The 21,383-nt window shown below is 28.2% G+C and overlaps 4 protein-coding genes across 13 annotated transcripts; 2 read left to right on the forward strand and 2 right to left on the reverse strand.

Moving 5' to 3' along the window:
• Positions 1-1,348: 1,348 nt before the first annotated feature.
• On the reverse strand, positions 1,349-18,683 carry Frmd5 (FERM domain containing). 6 transcript variants are annotated; one of them, XM_035080797.1, is made up of 13 exons: positions 13,481-13,633; positions 13,052-13,224; positions 8,396-8,500; positions 8,290-8,332; positions 7,331-7,507; positions 7,026-7,237; positions 6,400-6,552; positions 5,945-5,959; positions 5,365-5,453; positions 4,165-4,424; positions 3,719-3,892; positions 2,565-3,191; positions 1,349-2,158 (listed from the first exon to the last, which is right to left on the reverse strand). In XM_035080797.1, the coding sequence occupies exons 2-13, from the start codon at positions 13,145-13,147 to the stop codon at positions 1,752-1,754; spliced, it is 2,358 nt and encodes a 785-aa protein (XP_034936688.1). In that variant the 5' UTR covers positions 13,148-13,224; positions 13,481-13,633; the 3' UTR covers positions 1,349-1,751. The 6 variants fall into 6 exon arrangements, with proteins under 6 accessions (XP_034936688.1, XP_034936686.1, XP_034936689.1 ...); XM_035080795.1 differs by having other exon boundaries at positions 13,052-13,382; XM_035080798.1 differs by lacking the exons at positions 13,052-13,224; positions 13,481-13,633 and adding an exon at positions 18,554-18,683.
• LOC118065501 (vacuolar protein sorting-associated protein 37B-like) lies at positions 13,853-15,673 on the forward strand. 3 transcript variants are annotated; one of them, XM_035080822.1, is made up of 5 exons: positions 13,853-13,888; positions 14,574-14,712; positions 14,863-15,034; positions 15,122-15,204; positions 15,295-15,673. In XM_035080822.1, the coding sequence occupies exons 2-5, from the start codon at positions 14,581-14,583 to the stop codon at positions 15,562-15,564; spliced, it is 657 nt and encodes a 218-aa protein (XP_034936713.1). In that variant the 5' UTR covers positions 13,853-13,888; positions 14,574-14,580; the 3' UTR covers positions 15,565-15,673. The 3 variants fall into 3 exon arrangements, with proteins under 3 accessions (XP_034936713.1, XP_034936712.1, XP_034936711.1); XM_035080821.1 differs by lacking the exon at positions 13,853-13,888 and adding an exon at positions 14,234-14,372; XM_035080820.1 differs by lacking the exon at positions 13,853-13,888 and adding an exon at positions 14,261-14,461.
• On the reverse strand, positions 15,686-16,728 carry LOC118065500 (dnaJ homolog subfamily B member 9-like). The gene has a single exon (XM_035080819.1). It carries the CDS (start codon positions 16,519-16,521, stop codon positions 15,850-15,852), a length of 672 nt encoding a protein of 223 aa, XP_034936710.1. The 5' UTR covers positions 16,522-16,728; the 3' UTR covers positions 15,686-15,849.
• A 125-nt stretch (positions 18,684-18,808) lies between the features above and the next one.
• On the forward strand, positions 18,809-21,066 carry LOC118065495 (tubulin alpha chain-like). 3 transcript variants are annotated; one of them, XM_035080810.1, is made up of 7 exons: positions 18,809-18,826; positions 19,303-19,439; positions 19,505-19,749; positions 19,830-20,057; positions 20,163-20,421; positions 20,501-20,653; positions 20,712-21,066. In XM_035080810.1, exons 2-7 carry the CDS (start codon positions 19,365-19,367, stop codon positions 20,979-20,981), a joined length of 1,230 nt encoding a protein of 409 aa, XP_034936701.1. In that variant the 5' UTR covers positions 18,809-18,826; positions 19,303-19,364; the 3' UTR covers positions 20,982-21,066. The 3 variants fall into 3 exon arrangements, with proteins under 3 accessions (XP_034936701.1, XP_034936700.1, XP_034936702.1); XM_035080809.1 differs by lacking the exon at positions 18,809-18,826 and having other exon boundaries at positions 19,163-19,439; XM_035080811.1 differs by lacking the exon at positions 18,809-18,826 and having other exon boundaries at positions 19,298-19,439; positions 19,509-19,749.
• Positions 21,067-21,383: the final 317 nt, after the last annotated feature.

Here is a 21,383-nt window from a genome sequence, read left to right on the forward strand (position 1 = left end):
AAATACAACTATAGTTGTATTGCATTCAATATAATTTACTGACAAAGCATTTCACTATATCGTCTATTAAAATTATTGATCTTTATCCAAATCTTAATGTCAGAATTGTTTTCTTTTCTAATTTTATTACATTATGTTACGATGGATTATATTGCAATTGACATCCGTTAATCTATGTAAGACTAATATTTTAAGACGGACAGAAGCATTTTTTCGTTAACCCTATATTTTTTGTAAGGATTTTTTTTTTTCAGTACATTGTTAAGTAATGTTATCATATAAACTTTACCTACAGAATGAACAAAAACATTTTTTTACCAGCAAAAAAATTCATTTTTTAGTTTGCATTTTTTCTACATATTTTTCTATCATTAAATCTTTCACGTATATAAGAAATGAAAATTCAGAAAATAATATTTTGTTTTTTGATGATGTAAAGTTTTCTCGAATGATTTAGGCTTGAATTTTGAAGAACAAATAAATGGCAAAATAAATAATTAATGTGAATTCTCTTATATCTTAAATACGTGAAAGTATTGAAGTAGATTGAAAAAAGAAATAATTTTAAGTTAGCAAAAACCACACAGATAAGTGTGTGAGGAATTCTAAAACTGCGTAGGCACTTTTAGGAAATTCAATTATAATATTAATGGTTCACAATTATTGGAATAAAGTAAAAAATATCAAAATGAGATGTCAATGAAGTGATATTAATTTAATATAAAATTCAGGTTGAAGACACTTTTAGCACAATTTTCTATCAGAAAGTCCATTGGATTAACTATTCTTATAACTTCTTTTTTGAAACGTATTTTTCATTATATCTTCATGTAAAGATAAATTTTATTATTCGTCAAAAGGTTGATGAAGTGACACATATCTTATATAGAACTACGGAATTCTATTGTATGCAAATGAATATGAAATGAATGTCATTCTTCTTTATAAGAGAGTGTCGTTGTTTTCATCTCTATATTTGAAAAAAATCAAAAATGGTATTTGTAACATAGAAGGCAAAAGTAAAATATTTCAGCCTGCACGATTTTTTCCTTTGCTTTTGGCTCGGAAGCAATTTTTTTCAAATGTTGAATTTTCTCATTTTACTCCCTTGATAAATAATATACGATCTTTTACTTATTGTTATTCAACAATACACTATAATTAAATTATTTAATATAAATTATAATTGCACTGAGAGATGAATTGCTTATTATCATTTATAAATTTGATAAATATTCCTATTATTCTATTATTGAATTGAATTTAAGATTTAAAGATGTACAGATAATTTTTCAATTATCGTCTTTATGATAAAATATTTAACTCTCTTGAGAAATTACATTTGATATTTTACTATCTTTTTTTTTTACTTATTTTTATTATTTTTTCTTCGTGATTCCACAGTGGTAGGAAGTATTCTTGTATCAATATCTATTTGTTTTACATGAAAATCCATCAGTGATGATAGGCCTTACCTTATAATTTACACGAATTAAAGATCTTTGAAAATTTATGGATAAACGAAATTCACGCAAAAACTATACTCTGGCTTGTCGAATGGAAATTTTACAGTAGTTTTGTTTTTATTACTTTCCTTGGCTTTTAACTTGGCACTTTCAAGTTTACTTTGGTTTTTAGATTTAATTTTCTAAGTTTGAACTTAATTTTTCATTTTTATTTAATCATTCAAACAAGAGGTTTTATTTGAGAAATAAGATCAAAAACGATTTAGTAATTGGCCGATTTAATAATCAGAATAGGCCAAGTTTGGTCCTGAGGAATTCCTTGATAGATACATAATATTGACTCTTGAAAGCGATCATTTCTGGTGATTTACGAATACTGTCAAATACAGTAGAATCTGTCTCAAAGATGATAATGACAACGATAAATAACATTGTAACAGTGAGAACAAATGCAGAAATAAATAATCGTATAAATCGCACACTACGTAAAGTTTTCGATCTTCCTGCTATTGATCTTGATCCTACTGGTTGTAAACAAAGTTTAGAATTTTGTAATTTTTGCATTTTTGGTACTGGAGTTACTGATCTACTTTGAGACTTTCCTAAACCATCTACAAGTTGACTTTCTGATGATGAATGATCAAAGGAATCTCTGAAGAAATAGTCGTTGTTTTCTCCGTCACCCATTTGACCTACAAAAATAAATTAAAATAATGCTAATCAATGATTCTATAACAAAATTTTGTTTTGCATTTATTCATTATTGTGAGCATATCTTAGCGGTCGATACGTTCGTCAATAAATATGATCAAATATTATCATGTATTATATCACCGAGGAAAATATGAAATAGTGAGTCGATAGATGGGTTCAGGAAACATTAACAACTAGAATAGCCGTCAATCATGCATGTCATTTTGTATCACTATTTACAGTGATATTTTATCATTGATTCTGAAGGGACAGAAGCAGTTATAGATCAAAGCAAACATGAACATGCTGGAAAATATGCAAAATATTTTGAGGAAAAAAATAACAATACTAAGCTGGTATACACTTACAACCCACCTTGATTAAATATCACTCTATACAGCTCACCTTTATCAGCTTTAACTGATGGCAGGTCTTTACAAGTGTTTGCACAAGCTGAAGAATTCGTTGCTGCAACAGCCGCAGCTGCAATTGCCATTGCAAATGCCATTGGTCCATTTCTGGTTCTTGAACTTATTACTGAACCATTAGCTAGCTTTGAATTTATTTCCATGCTTTCATTTTCTATAGAAGATGAACTCCTCTTCATTAATAATATCGGTGAGTTTTCTTTTTTTTCTTGAAGATTTTCACAAGATTTCGTTGTAATCTGTAATTGTTTTTTATCTTCAAAAGACTTGAGATCATTACATCTTGATTTGACTATTACTTGAGGTGATTTGTGTAATTCATTGAAAGGTTGAGTTAATTTTTGTAATGATTTTACAGGTGTACGTGATGACTTAATTATTATTGCAGTAGATTTGATTATTTTAGGACTCTTCTCCAAGGAATTGATTTTTTCTCGAACAACCATATCGATATTTTTCCCAACAAGTTCCTCAGATCCTATGATTATTTTTTGACTGTATTTTTGGGGTCTTCCTGAGCTTTTTGATTTCACGTTTTTCAGTTGTAGATTTGTGGTGGATGTGGTGTGGGTGGCACTCGCATGCGATTCATTTTCGTCTACAGCTAAAGAACAGAAAAAAATAAAAAACAAATGAAGAGGTTCTAAAAAAGCCAAAAGAAACGAAATCCATTTTTTTCCTGTACAATTATTGTGTAATCAATAAACTGTGTACTTATTTTAAAATATGCAGGTTAAAAAAAAATTACTATACGCATAAAAAGTCATTCAGTGTAAGAAGCAGAATACATATGAAACTATCTACGTGTCATTGACTAGTCTAATATAAATATAATAAAAGAAACAATAAATGTTAAAATTATATATTGCTTATCATTTTAGAAACGAGATTTTCTAGTTTGCAAATTGCATCGACCGCTTGGACAGCTCGATTTAAGTTGAGAAAATTTATCTACCGCTTACAAAAACAATTGTTTACGAAAGTGGATAAGTAGTTTTTTTAAAGAAAGCTTAATTAGATACATAAAAATAAAAAAAAAAAAGTACAGAAAGCTATGGAAAAGGAGACAAGCGTGAAGAAGAAAAAGAAAATGATCAACTATTCTATCATAAAAGAAGCGTCAATTGGTACCGTTATTTCTCTTGGCATAAATTTCTTGGTCCTCTGATACAGTCTCCAATAGTGGTAATGTATTGTCAGGGCAATAAGGGGAACTAAGGGGAACGCCGCCAGTTCCTCCAGCGTCTGCCATTCCAGCACCGTCTAAACCCGCGCTGTGACAGCTTCTTGGCAGACTTGAATATCCTAGAAAATGTATTCATTATATAACAATCCATTAAGAAAATTGTTTTTATCAATAATTTCTTGTTTAGAATTATTATTACATCTATTTTAAATACATATACCCAATTTTTAAACAACTTATTTGTTTATTTTTTAAACAAGTATAAAGTAAGTATTAAAAGTTAGATAAGATTTTTTTCTCATAACATATAATACAAAAAAATTAACAAGTAGTTAACAATAATAAGCGTATTAATTGTAAAGTCATGCTAGATATATTCAATTAGACTTACTGATTTCAATAAGATCTTGACTTGGTGTACTTGGTGTTGCTGGAACACTACTAGCTTTTCTTCGTAATCCGGCTGTTTGACAACGTTGAGCTGATCCGTCTCCTTTTCCTTTAAGCGATGATGCTTCTTCGGAACCTGCAGCTACCGCAGCAGTTTCCTCCAACACTTCTCTCTCTGTTCTTCCAGTATATTTAAACTTTGTACCCCACGAGAATATAGATCCTCCGCTCACAACTGGCGCGTCTGAAGCTCTGGGCAACCTGCGTGAAAATTATTTTACTTTACTGCTATTCAATTCCACGTGATTCGTCTTCATGCATGTTTTGATAGAAATAAACAGTAAATGATACTGTACAAAGTATCAATTTGCTTTGACGTTTGACATAACGTTTTACGTTGTTGGAGAATAAATATTTTGTATAAATGAAGTAAAGAAATTTTGTGTGAAAGAAGGAAAAGAGTTTGAGGAAAAACTTTCAAAGTGTACTAGTTTAAAGTAGATTATGCTATGGCGATTACGTAGCAGTTACGAAGAAAAATTGTAATGCAATTATATGAATAGGTTAAATTTACTAACAGGCATAACGAAAAAATAATAAAAAAAATATTATATTCAAAAATAAAATAAAAGTATTTTATAATGATATTCAACGAATTTTATTTGTTTAATAAATATCTAAGAGTTTTGGAGTATTTTATTGAGATAGTTTTTTTTTATTTTTAGAGCCAATTACTTATTTATTGAAAATTGTATCTGAAGATCTCATAAATAATATTCTAAATTATATATTGGGTTATAACTAACATCAAATTCCCTCTAACTATGAATTATGTAAACAATAAAAAATAAAATATTATGTCACTCTATAAGAGTCACCCTTATTTTTTTGTTAATGTAACTGACATCGATTTTAATCTTATTTTAATCTTATATATATATTGTAACTCATTTCAATAAATCATATTTATCAGTAAATAATTGTTGACAATCTAATCTTTGATGTAATTTTTTTCCTTAAACTGTATTTAATAAATGACAAGCATACAGAATAATTAATTACTATTCAGTGGTAAAATACAAATAATTTAACAAATAAAGAAGGAATATTTCGTTGAATATTTTCTACTATATAAAAAGTTGTATATTACTTTCTCCTACATCTAGTATTAAAGCTAATGTATAACTCAGGATTTACTTACGTGAAGAATAGCATCTGTTCAATAGCACATCTCCATACATGACGACAGTTAGATCCAGTCGGACACTTGAAGCCGACGGTGTGTTTTTTCTGAAAATGCCGCAGACACCGTTTCGATATCAACTACTACGTCTACTGTGTTGTTACTATGTATTGTTATGTATGACTAGCAACCATTATTGAATACATAATACAATTATCATATCGATTATAGAACTATCTAAATAGCTAAAATAGTTATTTGAAGCAGAAGATAATAAAAGCTGACTAATCAGTAATTTTAATTATTATATACACATGTATACATGAATTGTGTATGACAAATTTTATTGATATGTGGGTAAAAACTTATAAGACAATTACCCACACGAGCAAGTGACGGAAGTGGACGAGTAGAGGATTAAAGAAATGAAAAAATATTAACGCAATGATAAAAAATTTTTAACAAGTAAAATAAAAACGTTCTTGTCAGTTCCAGCACACTCTTATGTTCCGGTATGTTTAAGAAAGTGTCTCGACGTGCTTCGTAAAACATCGAGGCTACTTAACTGGCTTTGCAATCAACACATACACACACTCACCTTAGTCCTCAAGTCCTGAGAGTGTGACCAAATACAAACAGAAAAATGAAAAAGAGGGAGGTAAGTAATAGGATTATTAAAAGGGTTGTTCTATAATCTTATCAGCGACATTGAAAAATGGGTAATGTGATACTTTGTTCTGTTTTCACCCGATTCTTAATGCAAACCACATCAAATTATATATTTAAATTATTATTATACGCTAATGCATTGAGGTAAACACGTTGCTGTCAACAGTGAGTAAAAAATTCATATTTTTTTTAAATTCTAGATCAAGGTTAACTTAAAATTTATTTAGTTTTATCATTTATTAAGATTTACCAATATTTTCCTGCAAAAAATAGAAAAATGCAGCTTAGAAGCAGTGTTTAAGAATCGTGTGACATCGAAATAAGTAATAATATTAGCTAGAATAATTTTTATACTCCAGTTTCGTTAGTTTGTATTTGTTTTACCTCATTGATTGTCAGATGAACTATAAACATTTTGCCTTCATAATTTATTTTTTGAACTTCGGACCAACGGAAGTGATTTGTTTGACGAGACCCTTGGAAAGTTAGAATACCATGATGATTGATGCCAAGATACAATTGTGTCCCTTTATGATCCTGAAAGAAAAATTTCTAATTATTTTTATGAAATTTTTTGAAACTAATAAATTTAAAATTTAATTTGAAATTTAAATCATTTTTGAAAATTATAAATTTTTCAGTGCTCAGAACTCATTAATAAGTAGAATTAAAAGTTCTAGACTATTAAATAGTTAATTACAAATTTAACGATTTATAACTCAACTTGTACGAAAAATGAATTTTTTATATGAAAAAGAAGAAGATAAATGGAGTAATATTTGAATCAAATAAATATTTGAAATTGTTGGTTTTTTATGAATAGTTCAAAAATCTCTGTGCCAATTAGTTAAATGAAATCGGCAAAAGTAAACCATTCGTAATATATTTCTTTTTATTTCAAATAACTCCAAATAAAATTAAAAATGAGTTTAGTTATGGTTCTAAATGATGTTATGTAGTGCAGTGATGCATTTATTAAGGATTAGTTGGCTTATTATCATGCTGTTCACCTTGACAGGATGGGGATCAACTGCATAAGTATCGAGTTGCGATGCCAGCCTAAGAAAATGTGTCTCTGCTTGTTCTGCAGTAAAGCCTTTTAGTTGAGTTTGATGTATCTCCATTGCTTTCTCCTCGATAGCCTCGGTCTGCTTCAGCAAAATCTTGTGCTCCGACATGTAATTGCCCACGTGGATGTCCGGATCGTACTCGCCAAGTTCGTCTGATTGTCCAAGACAAATGGATGCATTATAGTAGATCTGGTCCAAGTCTTTATGATAATTGTTCCTCCTTGATATAGGAGACTATTCCTTACTGTGCAGGATGCACGCTGCCAGCAGCGCGGCTTCCCCAGGACTGCAATATAGACGCCCGTGGAGTAGATCCCTCTTTAGTTGTTGATAAATTTGATATTTGGTAATCTCTTCCTTCAGCCTCAGGGGATCCGGGGGGTAGAATTTGACACGAAAGCTGAATAGTATTGACTCCATATCTGTAATTGATCAATAGAAATTGTTATCAGTTATGATGAATGGTTTGTACAACTTTTATATTATTCTATTCAACAAATAAGATAAGAACTGTACAGTATAGAGAGGAAAAGCTATTTTAAGATAAATGTTCTCCTTTAAAAACTCAATCCAACGAATTTATCAAATTGTTTTATTCAGTATCAATATACCTAAATTTATATTTTTTTTTGCATTCTCACCACTAAAGTTACATATATCAAATTTATGAAACTATTTCAAGTTACTCAATACACATTTCTTTATCATATAATATAATTCTGATGTTTTCTATTCGAATTTCAATTTCTACTACTTATCATATATAAATTTGTTCAATGTAATTTTGAATATGAAATACCATCATTTTTTTTTATTTACCTAACGATGATACCGAGTTAGAAAATATTTTAGACATTTTACATTGGATTTCAAACTTTTTAAAGATTTAAGAACAACTGGGACAAGGTAGAAACGTCTTTCCCCAAGAGCTAGAAGTTGCTCTGTATTTTTTTCAAAACAATCTCTAAAAATTTAATGCAACATCGACTTGCTGTAGGAACACGTCTACGAATTCATGGAAAATAGATAACTCCGAATATCTGCACATAAAACTAAAGTCTAGACTTCTATATATCGGTCTACTAGTTTTCATAAATGATGAAGACCTTGTGTCTACTATGCTATTGCTGGTTAAAGAATCAAAGAGACTAATAGCATAGTTATAGTAAGATCAATAATATGAACAATAAATTTTATAACTCACCTTTCACTTGTTTTATCACCGTTTTAGCCAAATCCAACCAATGCTGAAATTATTTTCAAATTAATTGGAAATATTAATTGTTTAAATTAAATATTATGTTACTCACTCGTTGTCTACAGTGATCCACATAACGTAATCCAAAGTAATCTGTCTCAATGATGTTAAGCTGCTTACATACATATTCCAAAATGTACTTTCCTTTGTGTTGGGGCTAAAATTACAAAATTTCAATAACTAGTATAAAGGAAAATTCTATCATTTTTATTAACTTAATTAACTGATATTCCATTCCATTAATAATGGATAATATTTTTCTTGAAATTTTAATATTTTTACCTCCTTCTATTAACTTACAACTGAAATAGCCATGTTTGATTTGATTTATTATTCATATCAAAAGTAACTATAATAAATCCTTCTTAAATTTTTAAATATAATTCATTTCAATTTTATTACTTATAAATATTACTAGCGTGTATCTTCAATATTTTTATTTCTAATAAAATAATATCTGTAAACACAAAATGCAACAAAAGAGAAACTTTAATTTTTAAAACTTAAAAAATTTTTTCATCTCTTATTATTTTTAGTTAAAAAAAAAAACCTTACGACATTCATTTAAATTTATGTATTCATGAATAATATTGACATAATATCTATGGAACGTAAAAAAAACAATTAGTGATGTAATACTAGTATGTACAGAGTTCAAGATTATGTATAAAGCTGACGATTATTTCATCTATCAATCGGAGATATCAGAAATACATTAACACAATTATTTATAAAAACAAGAATAGCTTATTATAACTTATGTTTCTTCAATAAAATTCTCTACAGGTAAAGAGCAAAAAGAGGTTTTCAAGCGATTTTATTAACACATTTTATTTATTTTTATATTATGAAAAAGGTATGAATGAAAATTTTTTCTTTTGTCACCGAAATAACGGAACAGAGGGGAAAAACATATTGTATGGAAAAAAAAAATTAAACGGAAATATTGGATGCATGAAAAGAAAGTTGTTCAACGTAAATTTCGATTCCATTTAACGCTTTCATTCGTCAATATAACATAAATGAATGCTATATCGAAGTATGTGAAAAGGCGAGTGATATGGATAATGGATGTGTATGTGTTTATTGTAGTTGGCTAGCGACCACGCATCAACGTTAATAGCAAAGAAGATAGGCCAAGGTAACCTAGAGGTAGTATTACACATGGTATAGTAGAAAAGGATGGCCCTTTTGCAGAGTTAAGTTACTTATATGTAGTTTATATTCATACCATAAATATGGATGTATATGCAGTCATGTGAAACAGTGTATACATCAAGTCATGACTAGATACATACATTTCTTTCACAGCTATAGATCTTGATCTCTCTCATGTAGAGATAGAGAAATATACATCTTCACTTAACTGCATTCTCTCTTTTTGAATTTTTTATCCACTATTGTCTACACACTGTGGAATTAGAATATTACAATTTGACCTTCTTGTTATTACTGACGTAATTGTATGATTTTCTCATTATTACTATTGAATTAATGAACAAAGTTAGCGATACATGGTACTAATTGTTTTTGCCAACAAGACAAGCTATAAATTATTAGTCGTGGCTTGTTATTGGAAGAGGAGACATGATTGGATTTATTCGAATCAAAATAGATCTAAATTTATTAGATCTAATTGGATCCAGTTTAACATCGAGGAATACAACATTCAATTTAATATGATTAAATAGAAAAATATTCGATCTACATAAATCCAATTGGATCAAGAGAAAAATAGTTAGAACTGTTCTGATCCAAATTTCTTTAGATCTTATCATTTTTCCTGGGTATTTAAATTATAAATATATATTATATTTATTAATTTTTTTGAATGTACCTTTAATCTCATGACATATCTCTAGATAAATTGTATTATTGATACTTTTATTTCATTTTAAAATTAAATTAAATACATATTTTATGAAACAGAAGTTATAAAATTGTTTTTTTACTAATTTATAAATTAAAAATTAGTGTATTTATGTCCAATTTGAATAATAAAATCATAAATTAAATGATAAAGTTTAAATAATTTCAACTGTGTATGCACAGATTATCATCACATATTTGTACCTCTGCTAGAAAATGAACTAAAAACGTGTTAACATATTATCCCCATGCTACTGACACATCAATTGTTCATAAAAAAGCTATATAAATGTTGGTGTAAAAATATAAGTAAGTATTCATGTATTATAATCATAATATCAACTATTTTTTATTATGAATAAAATTTAGGGTCAAAAAAAGAGTCTATGAACAATAGTAATTAGTTAAATTGAATTAAAATATATTTTTATCCAGTTGACCTCATAAATATGAATAAAAAAGGGTGGACTACGTATATGTAGGGAAAAGTTTTAGAAAACAATAATGTGTATTGAGTTAAAAATTACCTAAATCAATTAGATATATCATTGATTTTGTATAGAGTGGACACTCATTTGAATAAAATAAAAAATTTCAATAAAAATATTATATGAATGTAATTATTTCAGAGTATTTCAATAATTGATTTTAGTGATTTTTTATCTAGCATTAAATCAATCTAATGAAGTAAATGATACATTTTATAGAATTTTTTTTCTTGATGTATTATATAGTTCAGATAATTAAGTTTTGAAAACTAAACCTAGCTTATGTTTGTCGATTTAATTTTGTAATATATGATAGCTAGAATTATCTAAGACTGTCATATATTTGTGCTGATGAAGAGAATTTATGTCAACAATCATTGTATTTATAGTTTAATGATAGAATTTTTTTTCAATAAATTTAACAAAGTTTTATTCCTCAATTCTGTAGGTTTTTAAAAATCCAAAAAAGCAATATCTTATTTTAAAGAGTGTTTATTATTGGATAGCTATCAAATTGCAGATTCAAGATTTTAATTTAATTGGATGTCAAGAAGTTTATAATAAGATTGATTTACCAGATTTCATCATTGATGATAAAGCAGATAACTAAAAGCTTGTGTTAATGAAGAGTTAGCAAAGTTGAGTTAATTTTACAAAATTGGTATACCTGGCAATGCCCTATTTGATATCAAATAACATAGATCCAATACAGTTTTTTTTTATCTATCAAATGGATCGTAAAAGTTTCAACTTTAGATAATTTTAGAACAACTTGTTTGTGACAGAAAAATACGAAAATACTTAAATTTTTTTATTCAAGTATTGAACTCAAAAAATGAGAAACAAGAAAATATAACTAAATGCAAATTTAAATTCGTACAAGTATATAAAAAGCTAATTGTGGTGGTAAATTAAAAAATTCTGAGTAAAGTATTTTCATTCATTTTATATGACTTTGATGAATTGGAAAAAAATACCAATCACTAAAAATTGTATAGAATGTGTGTGTGTGAGAAAGCAACATGATATGCTCAAGAACAGAATGAGATTCACAGAATTAAAAAAAAATTTTTATCGAGATAAAATAATTGAAAGAGTCAAATAAAGGTCAACTTGTTAGCATAACAAACTGGCAAAAATTAAAATGATGCGATTTTGGTAGTATTAAAAATGAACGTTTTCTGCTGGATTTAGAAGACAAATTATCCCATTAAGTAACTTTTTAAACTTTGCTTAAAAATTTTTTTTTCACTTGAATTATAAGAAACGTCTCTAAGATAATTAAATGTTGTAATAATAATAATAGCAATGGCCAAAATGTTTTATGAAGATAGTTTGAATGTAATTTTACATGATATTCTACCTGTAATTTAATTTTTCAATAAAATATGAATAGTAATATTCAAATTTTTAACTATAAATAATAATGATGTATACAAAATATAATTTTTTGGAAAAAATTATACGAAAGTTCCACACTAATTGTCGATGGGAATTACATCAAGACTAGACAAATTGTTTCGTCAACTGAACATTCATTGTCAAAAAAGTATATTGAGACAATTAACTGAATAATTATACAAAAATACAAAAGAGCATTTAAAGAAGGCACTTATAACAGAGAAATTTGATTTAAATCAAGAGGTCATCGTGATTGAAGAGAATGCACTTGAAAAACACCGATGTTGAAGGATGTTAAGAGAGTGAAGCAAGATATAAAAAAGAAAAAGAAGATATATTTAACAAGAAGGGTGAATGGTTCATCCCCTTGGCATTACAAGTGAGGACAAGTATTGTGCCAAAAATAAAAACCTTGTCCCACATTTTTCCAGATTGTCTGAAAGTGTGAAGAATAATAACTAAAAGAATTATTCATGTTCACTACTTCTCAACTATTGACATCTCTTTTGTCTGAAACTTATATTTTTTTGTTTATCTCGAAACTCATTTTAGTGTCATAAATTCCTTCGTAAAAACTCAATGCCGTCAAATCGATTCTTCAAACACTAGAGACAAAAGAGTGTAGAGTTTGATGTTGGAGTGATTGCTGTGCTTGAATATTCGGATGTTTGACAATAAGCTGCAATTTCACCAAACTTTAACGTTAAACTAAAACTTTTCATTGTTCTCTCTTGTCTTGTTCATCCTCTGTTGAATATTGCAATTGTTCTGTGTAGTGAAAAATCAAAATAGTTAAAAAATTGTAAAAAAATACTTGATCTCTTATTGGAACAATAAATGAATAATACAAATTGGTGAAAGTCTTCTATCTTGTAGTCTTTCAAAGGTATTATATCTATTCTTGTTAAATGAAAGGAATGATTCTATAGCTTTTATACATAATTTATTACCTGAAAGTCACAGTGGATAATTTCGGCGTCGTCGAGCAATCGAATAGTGGCGCGATGCACCACTGTAACGTCGTTTTTGCTTCCAAATTTCAACATTTCTGATCTTAGATCGTCACCTGAATTATCCCCCCGGCCTTCATCCCTTACACCTCTACAGCACCACACACTTGACGCTGAAGAATATGTATTATTTATGGAAAATTATTATTCAAAGCTAATAAATAACCCGCTGAGGTCCCTCCGATGTACAAAGAGAGGATTCCTCAACGGGGACACGCGACCGGGCCACTGTGTTACTCTCCAAAGCCACGGGTATCGACTATCGACGAAACTACAAGTCGTAAGTATGAGTAAAGCTGACGATACATAGCCAAGAAACTCGTTAAACTACTTGAAATTTTTTTATTTATATTTTTATTTGTACTCCACCTTTAAGTGTTCCTATAAAGTATGGTTTTTTCTACTCCTGATATCGTCACGCATCACGTATATATTATATTTGTTTTCTCGATTTTTAAGCAGTAATTACCGCTCCTATACTGATTTAACTCTCTTTCTCTTTCTCTCGTATTGGAGCAAATACCGTTCACGACTCACTAAAATTTTACTTTGGATTGTGCTTAACTCACGCGCCGTCGCGAGTTGAATAACTTCTGCGCATGCGTCACATACTGCACATGTGCACTATCATCTATAACTTTCCAAGTAGCTTTTTAATCATTTATTGTAATATTTTTATTTCTGTATTATTTTTTTTATCTTTTCCCACATATTTTTCAAGTAATAAATATATAATAAATAGTACTCAATAATTTTTTTGAATGCCTATTGAACCACGTAATTATCCAAAAAAATATTCATGTTATATTGAATAAAATCAGAAACTTATTGATTTTTTTATTCCTCATACACTAAATGTTGATTTAAAATCTTAATTATTTACAAATTCATTAACTTAAGTACTCAACTGAAATTTATATTTTTTGTGAGTTTGTTAGTGTCTATTTTTTATGGTTCTAGTATTTGAATAAATAATTTTAATTCAAATATACAATTCAAGTACAAAAAATAATCGTTATTTTTGACATGAAATTTCTTAGAAATCGACTGTAAATAAAATAGAAATTTATATAAAACGATTTATCAACCTGCCATTTTTCGAGCTCAATTATCGAGATATATCTCTCGATAGTTTCGATTTACAAATATTCAATATGGCTGCGTATTGTTGGTGATACATTTTTATTTAAATCAGTGTAAATCTATTTTGCCGTTGAACGAAAAAAATTTTTTTTTGATTAACATTTTTTTATACTAAATCGTTAGTATATTAAACATTTTCATCAATACTCTAAAATATATGCAATTTAATTGTTGATCTAATATCTGATTTTGATTGAAATTATATCTGTAAGAAAAAACTACAATACATTTTGACAAAATTAATTATCAATGACTCATTAATAATAATCATCATAAATTAAAGGATTAAATTATTTATATTATTAATACATGTTAACAGCTGAAGAATGTATAACCCAACTCAAGAACCTGATATTCCCGCTGCATTATCAAAACTGCATAATTTAAGTAATGATGAACTTAAAGAACTGCTGAATGATGAAGGAAAGTTTGAAGATATTGTAAAACATGTTCAACAGGTGAGTATTTTTTTGTAAATGCTCATTAATTAGCCATATTGAGTAATGTAATCTCATTGTAATAGTAATAGTAATAAATCAAAAATTGACAAGTAATCGTAACAAGTAATGAATGATTAAAAAAAAACATATTTATTTTTATATTTCTAGTTTAAAGAACTGGAAACAGAGAAAGAAATGTTGATGGCAAGTAATCGTTCACTCGCTGAATATAATTTATCAAAACAACCAGAGTTGGATGAAGGTAAAAAGACATTGCATGAACTTGGAGAGAGGGGTACTGCAATGTGTAGCAGTGTTCAAGAGAAATTGAGTATTATAAGTAAGAATTTATAATTTATTTAAAAAACCGACATAAATTAATTTTTCGAAAGCATTAATAAATTTTACTTATTTTTTGTTTTTGTAGAAGAAAAATCAGGTTCAATGTCGATTGACACAGCAATGGAACTTTTACAAGCAGCAGCTGCAGAATGTGAAGAAGAATCTGAGGTGATTAAAATAAAAAACAAATAAGTTAATCATTGTAATACTATTCTTGAATATTGTTTTTTAAAATAATGTTTAATGTTACATGTTCAGAAATTAGCTGAGAAATTTTTATCTGGTGACTACGAAGTGGACGAATTCTTGGAACAGTTTTTAACACGACGGAAACTAATGCATCTTCGTAAAGTTAAAGTTGATAAAATGAGAGAATTGAGAAGGAAAGCACCATTAAAAACGTCTAGTGGAGGACCTGGTTATCCAACAAATACCAATTTTCCTGGAATAATACCTTCAGTTCCTTACCCCACAGGTTCAGTCTCAATGCCAATGCCAATTTCCCCTAATTATCGACCATTTATTTAACTGTAGCTCGACTTTATTTAATAATTGATTAATTCAATTATCATTTGTACATTTATTTTGAATAGTTCGAATATTATTCAGATAAACTAAATGATATTTTAATCCTAAATCAATCTTTATTTATTACATTTCCGTACTATTTACATAAATAATATTGATATAGTTTAAATTTCATTTATTTTTGTAAAATTTATATATCAATTTCACTATTTAGTTTCTATGAGGTAAAATATTACTGATCCAGCCAGTAAATACTTTGAATTCCATCAATTTCTACTGTACACATTATTTTTCATTTTTGGTTTTATCAAAATTTTTTACATGAGGAATTTCACTTGGGCGCATGAAATAAAAGTGAAGAATTGCAAAACCGATTATAAGGATCACCATAACTATAAAATGTAGAAATTCAGCGTTTTGTAAATCCTTAGCATCTTTTATAGCTTTTTCTTTCGCTTTCTTACGAGCTTCTTGTCGATATTTTTTTTCCATCGTCTCTTGAAATATTCTACCGTAGTGTTCTTTCGTCCAAGTTTCCATATCATATGTAGCAAACCCACCACCATGACGTGAAAATTCTGTTTTTACACGTTCAGCTTCTTTTTTTAATTCCTCAGAACTCATATTGCGAGAAAGATCACGAAAAATAGGATAGTCTGATACTGTTTTTGATGTAGGAGTTGTTATATGTAGATGTCTGTCATATTGTTTCCTTTTCTCATGATTTCCTAATACTTCATAAGCTTCTGATATATTACGGAATTTTTCTTTTGCATCATCACTGTCGTTCTTGTCAGGATGATAAAGTTTTGAAAGTTGAAAATATGCAGACTTAACTTCGTTTTGAGTAGCTTTTGGAGTAATTTTTAAACTGTCATAATGATTCTTGAATGATTTAGAGCTATATTGTCTCTTTATTAATATTGAAATCCAAGGCAAACTTCTTGGGTACTTCATTACTTAATTCATTTGACCATAACTTATCATCACATTTTATTATTTTGTTATTAAATAAATCATTTTCATCCAAATTTGGATGTTAACTATAAATAATATTCATTGATATTTGTACTCAATTTTCGTATTCGTTAAATTATATATCAACTGTAAATATATACAATAATTACACCTGTTTGTTTAATTTTTAAGATACTGTGGTCTGAGTATGAAGAATTCGAAATGACAATTACAGGTTAGAATTTTTTGAAAAATGTCTATGAATTTAATTAAAGAATAGAACGTGCACACACGTGCAAAAATATTCAAGATGGATCCATAAATCTAACGAAAACGTAACAGTTGTTTGCATCACCACCGCTTCTGATGAATATGGCGCTTTGTAACGAGATTTTATTCGCTTGATGAGAAGCCATCTTTATTCAATTTTCAAATTGAGCAAAAAACGTTTCAAACGCTTATTTTTACTACTTGTTCTGTATGGTTTTCATATTTTTATTTATATATAAATTCATATGGTTAGTTATTTAATAGTATTAATTCTATATTCACTTTTATCTGATGATTCCAAATTGCTCACCATAACGTGATCAGCAAGCTCAATAGAATAAATATTTTTGTTCATGTGTCCGCCATCCTTACACTACGAACAAAGAAATCATCATGACAGATCCATCGTTGAATATATTAGAGTTGATACCACACAATCAAGATTTTGAGTTTACGCAAGAGAACGTAGAACAACAACCTTTTGAATGCCCGCAAAAATGTGATGAAGTGAATACGATTCTTCAGAATCACTATCACATTGATTGGAAACTTGATCTACCAAAGTTTAATAAAAATATCGTTGATATATGGTTTATATTAGTAGATTCAGAATTCTCCATCTCTAAGACGATTGATGATGATGTCAAATTCAACTCAGTGATCAAAGCTCTTGATTCAGATTCATTAAAATGTATTTTAGATGCAATTCGAGAAACTCCAGCTCAGAATAAGTATGCATTCATCAAGAATATTATTCTTAACCGTTTTGGTAAATCAGAGGCAGAAAATCTGCGACGATTATTCAAAGATACACATCTAGGTACCAAGAAACCTTCTGAGTTATTACGTGAGATGAAAAATCTGGCATCGAACAATATGACGAATTTAGCTATCCAAGTATTGTGGATGGAGGAGCTACCTCCTGAGTTACCACCATTCCTTGAGATGTTCAATGATCTGACACTCGACCAGCTGGCAGAAAAAGCTGACAGCCTAATATTCTGGTTTACTACATCTACTTCAGAGCAATCAGTTTCTTCAACTAATGCTATTGACGATGTATCGGTTCTACATGAGAAGGTAGAAAACATGGAGAAAACTCTTTGCAAAGTTCTTCAAGAAATCAAGGAGTTAAGGACAGACGTATATCATTCCAAACCCAGATTCAGACCCAGATCAACTTTCAAAAATTGTGTTCAATTCCCTACATACAAAAATATATGTTACTACCATTGCAAGTTTGGTACAAATGCAAGGAATTGCTCTGTACCTCCGTGCTCATTTGGTATACGCAATAAGCAAAACTGAAATTACTATCAGCAGTAGAAGTTATCAATGGTAGCAGAAGTTCACAATTCATCAAATAGAGCCTTATTTTTATTTTCTTCATTGGATTACAAACTGGAAGTTCTGATTTATCTTGTTGCTTCTTGAGAGAAAGTTCTATTTAACATTTTTTGCTGATAATGCCTTGGATATACAAGCATACTTTTTGATACCTTACACAAGTCTTATCAATTTAAAAAGTCTACAGACAATGTTTTACTACTTCTTTTACCTCGGAAGTTGATAAACTGTTGGAGATTTTTACAATTCATACAATTATCACCTGTGCTAATTTTATAGAAGAATTTATGGAGATTTTCAGATTTTTTTTCAACAAAAATATAGAATCATTATAATACGACATTATGTCTTTGGAAGTAATTGAAAGTTAAGTAAAACTGAAATCACAAGTCCATCCAATAAAAAAAATATTTACCTCCGAAGATACAAAGTTTCTTTCTTCAATCTTCTGATACTGCTTCACAGCGAAAAAGTTTTCTTTATTTCGAACTTGAACGAGAGTATTCATGCACAATAATGATATTTAAAAATTGAAGAAAACCTTCTAAAGATTTAAAAGGACGTTTGAATATCTCATGAAAAGTCCTTTTGGAGGAAGTGAATATAGCAAAGAACGAACAGCTCAACAACTTGTTTGATTAGTGATTTTATTCGCTCGTTGAGAAGTCATCTTTATTCAGCTGTGGAAGTGAGTTTTTGAATTTGATAAATCAAATTATGAATGTTTATTTTCATTATTTGTTTTGTATTACTCTTGAATTTTCTTAATATAAACTTTTATTGTCAATTACTCTTAATAGATTATAATATTCACTGAGACTTTTTGATTCCTGTTTACACTTGAACTTTTATTTTTTATCATGACTATATTTGATGTTATACTCATAATGAGACGTTTTTTGTGTGATTGTTTTCGTATAAATTTGTGAACACATTATATAAATGTATTTAATTTTTAAACAATTGACATAGGAATTTATTAATTATAATCAAAATGTAACAAATTACGCAATAAATTAATAAAAATGAACAAAATTAATAATATACTAAATTTTAAGTTAAAAAATGTTCTTATTTTGGAAATTAACGAATAATAAAGATATCAAAAAATAATTTAAAAAATAAAAATGAATGAGACAGGTCAAATAATCACAATATTCATAGGCCAATGTGGTGTACAAATAGGAAATGCATGTTGGGAATTATTCTGCCTTGAACATGGAATTATGTCAGACGGTTATATGAGTGATAATTATTATACCGATGATAATTCCTATCATTCTTTCTTCACACCAACCCAAGTAGGTTAATACTTTCTTCATAAGATAAACATTTTTCTTATTATTTATTAAATTTTGTTTTGGAGTCAGGAAAATTTACTCCACGTACATTGATGATCGATTCTGAGCCAACAGTGATCGATGAAATACGTATTGGCCCTTATAAATGTTTGTATGATCCTACTGTTTTAATCACTGGTAAAGAAGATGCTGCAAATAATTTTGCTCGAGGATATTATCGAACTAGTGAAGAAATTATTGAACTTGTTTTGAATGGTATCCGAGGAGTTAGTGAATCTTGTTCAAATTTACTTGGATTTTTAATTTTTCGGTTAATAATAGAAAATATATATTGAAAGATAAAAATAAATATATATTTTGATCATATTTTTGCTGAATTAATATATTTAGGTCTTCTGGTGGAGGAACAGGTAGTGGATTTACAACATCAATGTTGGAAAGATTAGAAACTGATTTCGGTAAAGTGTCAAAATTTAATTTCACTATTTACCCAGCACCAAATATTTCAACAGCAGTGGTTGAACCTTATAATAGTGTGCTTACTATTCATAGGACTATAAAATATGAAGATTGTTGTTTTATTATTGATAATGAAGCACTTTATGATATTTGTACAAGGTATTATAAAATAACATGAATAGAAATACAATAAATAATTATAATTATTTCTTATATTTACTCATGGGTAAAATTACCATGCATTGAAAAAAATATTGTTTTCAGAAATTTAGATATTAATCGTCCAACTTATACAAATCTGAATCGATTAAAAGCTCAAATTGTTTCGGGATTAACTACATCCTTACGTTTTGAAGGATCATTTAATGTAGGATTAGATGAATTGCGAACAAATTTGGTTCCTTATCCTCGATTACATTTTCCACTCATCACACATTCTCCTATATTAACTCCTCAAAAATTAATGAATCAGTTAATTACAGTTTCTAGTATCACAAATGAGTGCTTCAGATCAACTAATCAAGTACAGTACTATTGTGATTAAAATGATTAATTTTGAAAAAATTTTATTCTGAATCATGGGTTTTTTTGATCAACGATAGATGGTAAAATGTGATCCAAGAAAAGGATCATACATAAGTTGTTGTATGCTTTATCGTGGAAATGTTTCACCAAGTGATGTCAACAGTACTATCAGCTCCTTGAAAAATAATAAAACTATTAAATTTGTCAAGTGGAATTTAACAGCTTTTAAAGTAATATAATATTAATTTTTTGTTTTTAATTTATCTAATTTATGATTATTCTTTTCAGATAGGAATCAGTTATCAACCTTCAATAGCAGTTCCAGATAGTGATTTAGGAAAAGCAGATAAATCTATAACTATGTTGTCTAATAATACAATCATTCATGAAGCTTGGGTTCGACTTTTAGAAAAATTCGATTTGATGTTTCAAAGAAAGTCATTTGTGCATCATTATTTAAATGAAGGTTTGGAAGAAAGTGAGTTTGTAAATGCTAAGGAAAATATTAGCAGTCTTATAGATGATTATAAAAATGCAGAAAATGATTATACAATTTAAATAATTATTTTAATTTCTTCCCATTCTATATTTAACTTACTATTGACATTAAACAAATCGAAAGTACTTGATAGTCCAACTGTAATAAAATAATGTAATTTGAATACTATGTAAAATACTACTGTATTTTCTTCTTCGTGAAAAATTTTTTGACAATAAAACAATAAAAATCAAACTTATATTCTGCCAAGAAGATAACTTGACCTTAACTTGATTTATTATTAGCCAATATATCTTGTAAATTAAAAAATATACAACTACTTAAAAAATTAATTCTACGAAAATTTTTATCATTTAATTGTATTGTTATGATAATTAATCTAAATGATTAGAATCAATAATTATCAGTAATTTATATAATTATTATACAAGATCATTCACTTGAGTACTTTCTTGTGATAT

Source organism: Chelonus insularis, unplaced genomic scaffold, assembly GCF_013357705.1.
Source record: "Chelonus insularis isolate UGA/USDA-ARS -01 unplaced genomic scaffold, ASM1335770v1 contig_316_pilon, whole genome shotgun sequence".
In the NCBI taxonomy this organism is placed as follows: domain Eukaryota; kingdom Metazoa; phylum Arthropoda; class Insecta; order Hymenoptera; family Braconidae; genus Chelonus; species Chelonus insularis.

Coding starts and splice junctions, on each gene's coding strand:
- LOC118065501 (XM_035080822.1), top strand. CDS start 14,581: ATGTATAACCCAACTCAAGAACCTGATATTCCCGCTGCATTATCAAAA. Junction 15,035..15,121: donor AGAGAAATTGAGTATTATAA/GTAAGAATTTAT, acceptor TTGTTTTTGTAG/AAGAAAAATCAGGTTCAATG. Junction 15,205..15,294: donor AATGTGAAGAAGAATCTGAG/GTGATTAAAATA, acceptor TTACATGTTCAG/AAATTAGCTGAGAAATTTTT.
- LOC118065500 (XM_035080819.1), bottom strand. CDS start 16,521: ATGAAGTACCCAAGAAGTTTGCCTTGGATTTCAATATTAATAAAGAGA.
- LOC118065495 (XM_035080809.1), top strand. CDS start 19,266: ATGAATGAGACAGGTCAAATAATCACAATATTCATAGGCCAATGTGGT. Junction 19,440..19,504: donor CTTTCTTCACACCAACCCAA/GTAGGTTAATAC, acceptor TTTGTTTTGGAG/TCAGGAAAATTTACTCCACG. Junction 20,422..20,500: donor GCTTCAGATCAACTAATCAA/GTACAGTACTAT, acceptor GATCAACGATAG/ATGGTAAAATGTGATCCAAG.
- Frmd5 (XM_035080797.1), bottom strand. CDS start 13,147: ATGTTGAAATTTGGAAGCAAAAACGACGTTACAGTGGTGCATCGCGCC. Junction 8,333..8,395: donor TGGATCACTGTAGACAACGA/GTGAGTAACATA, acceptor AAATAATTTCAG/CATTGGTTGGATTTGGCTAA. Junction 2,159..2,564: donor ATCAGTTAAAGCTGATAAAG/GTGAGCTGTATA, acceptor TTATTTTTGTAG/GTCAAATGGGTGACGGAGAA.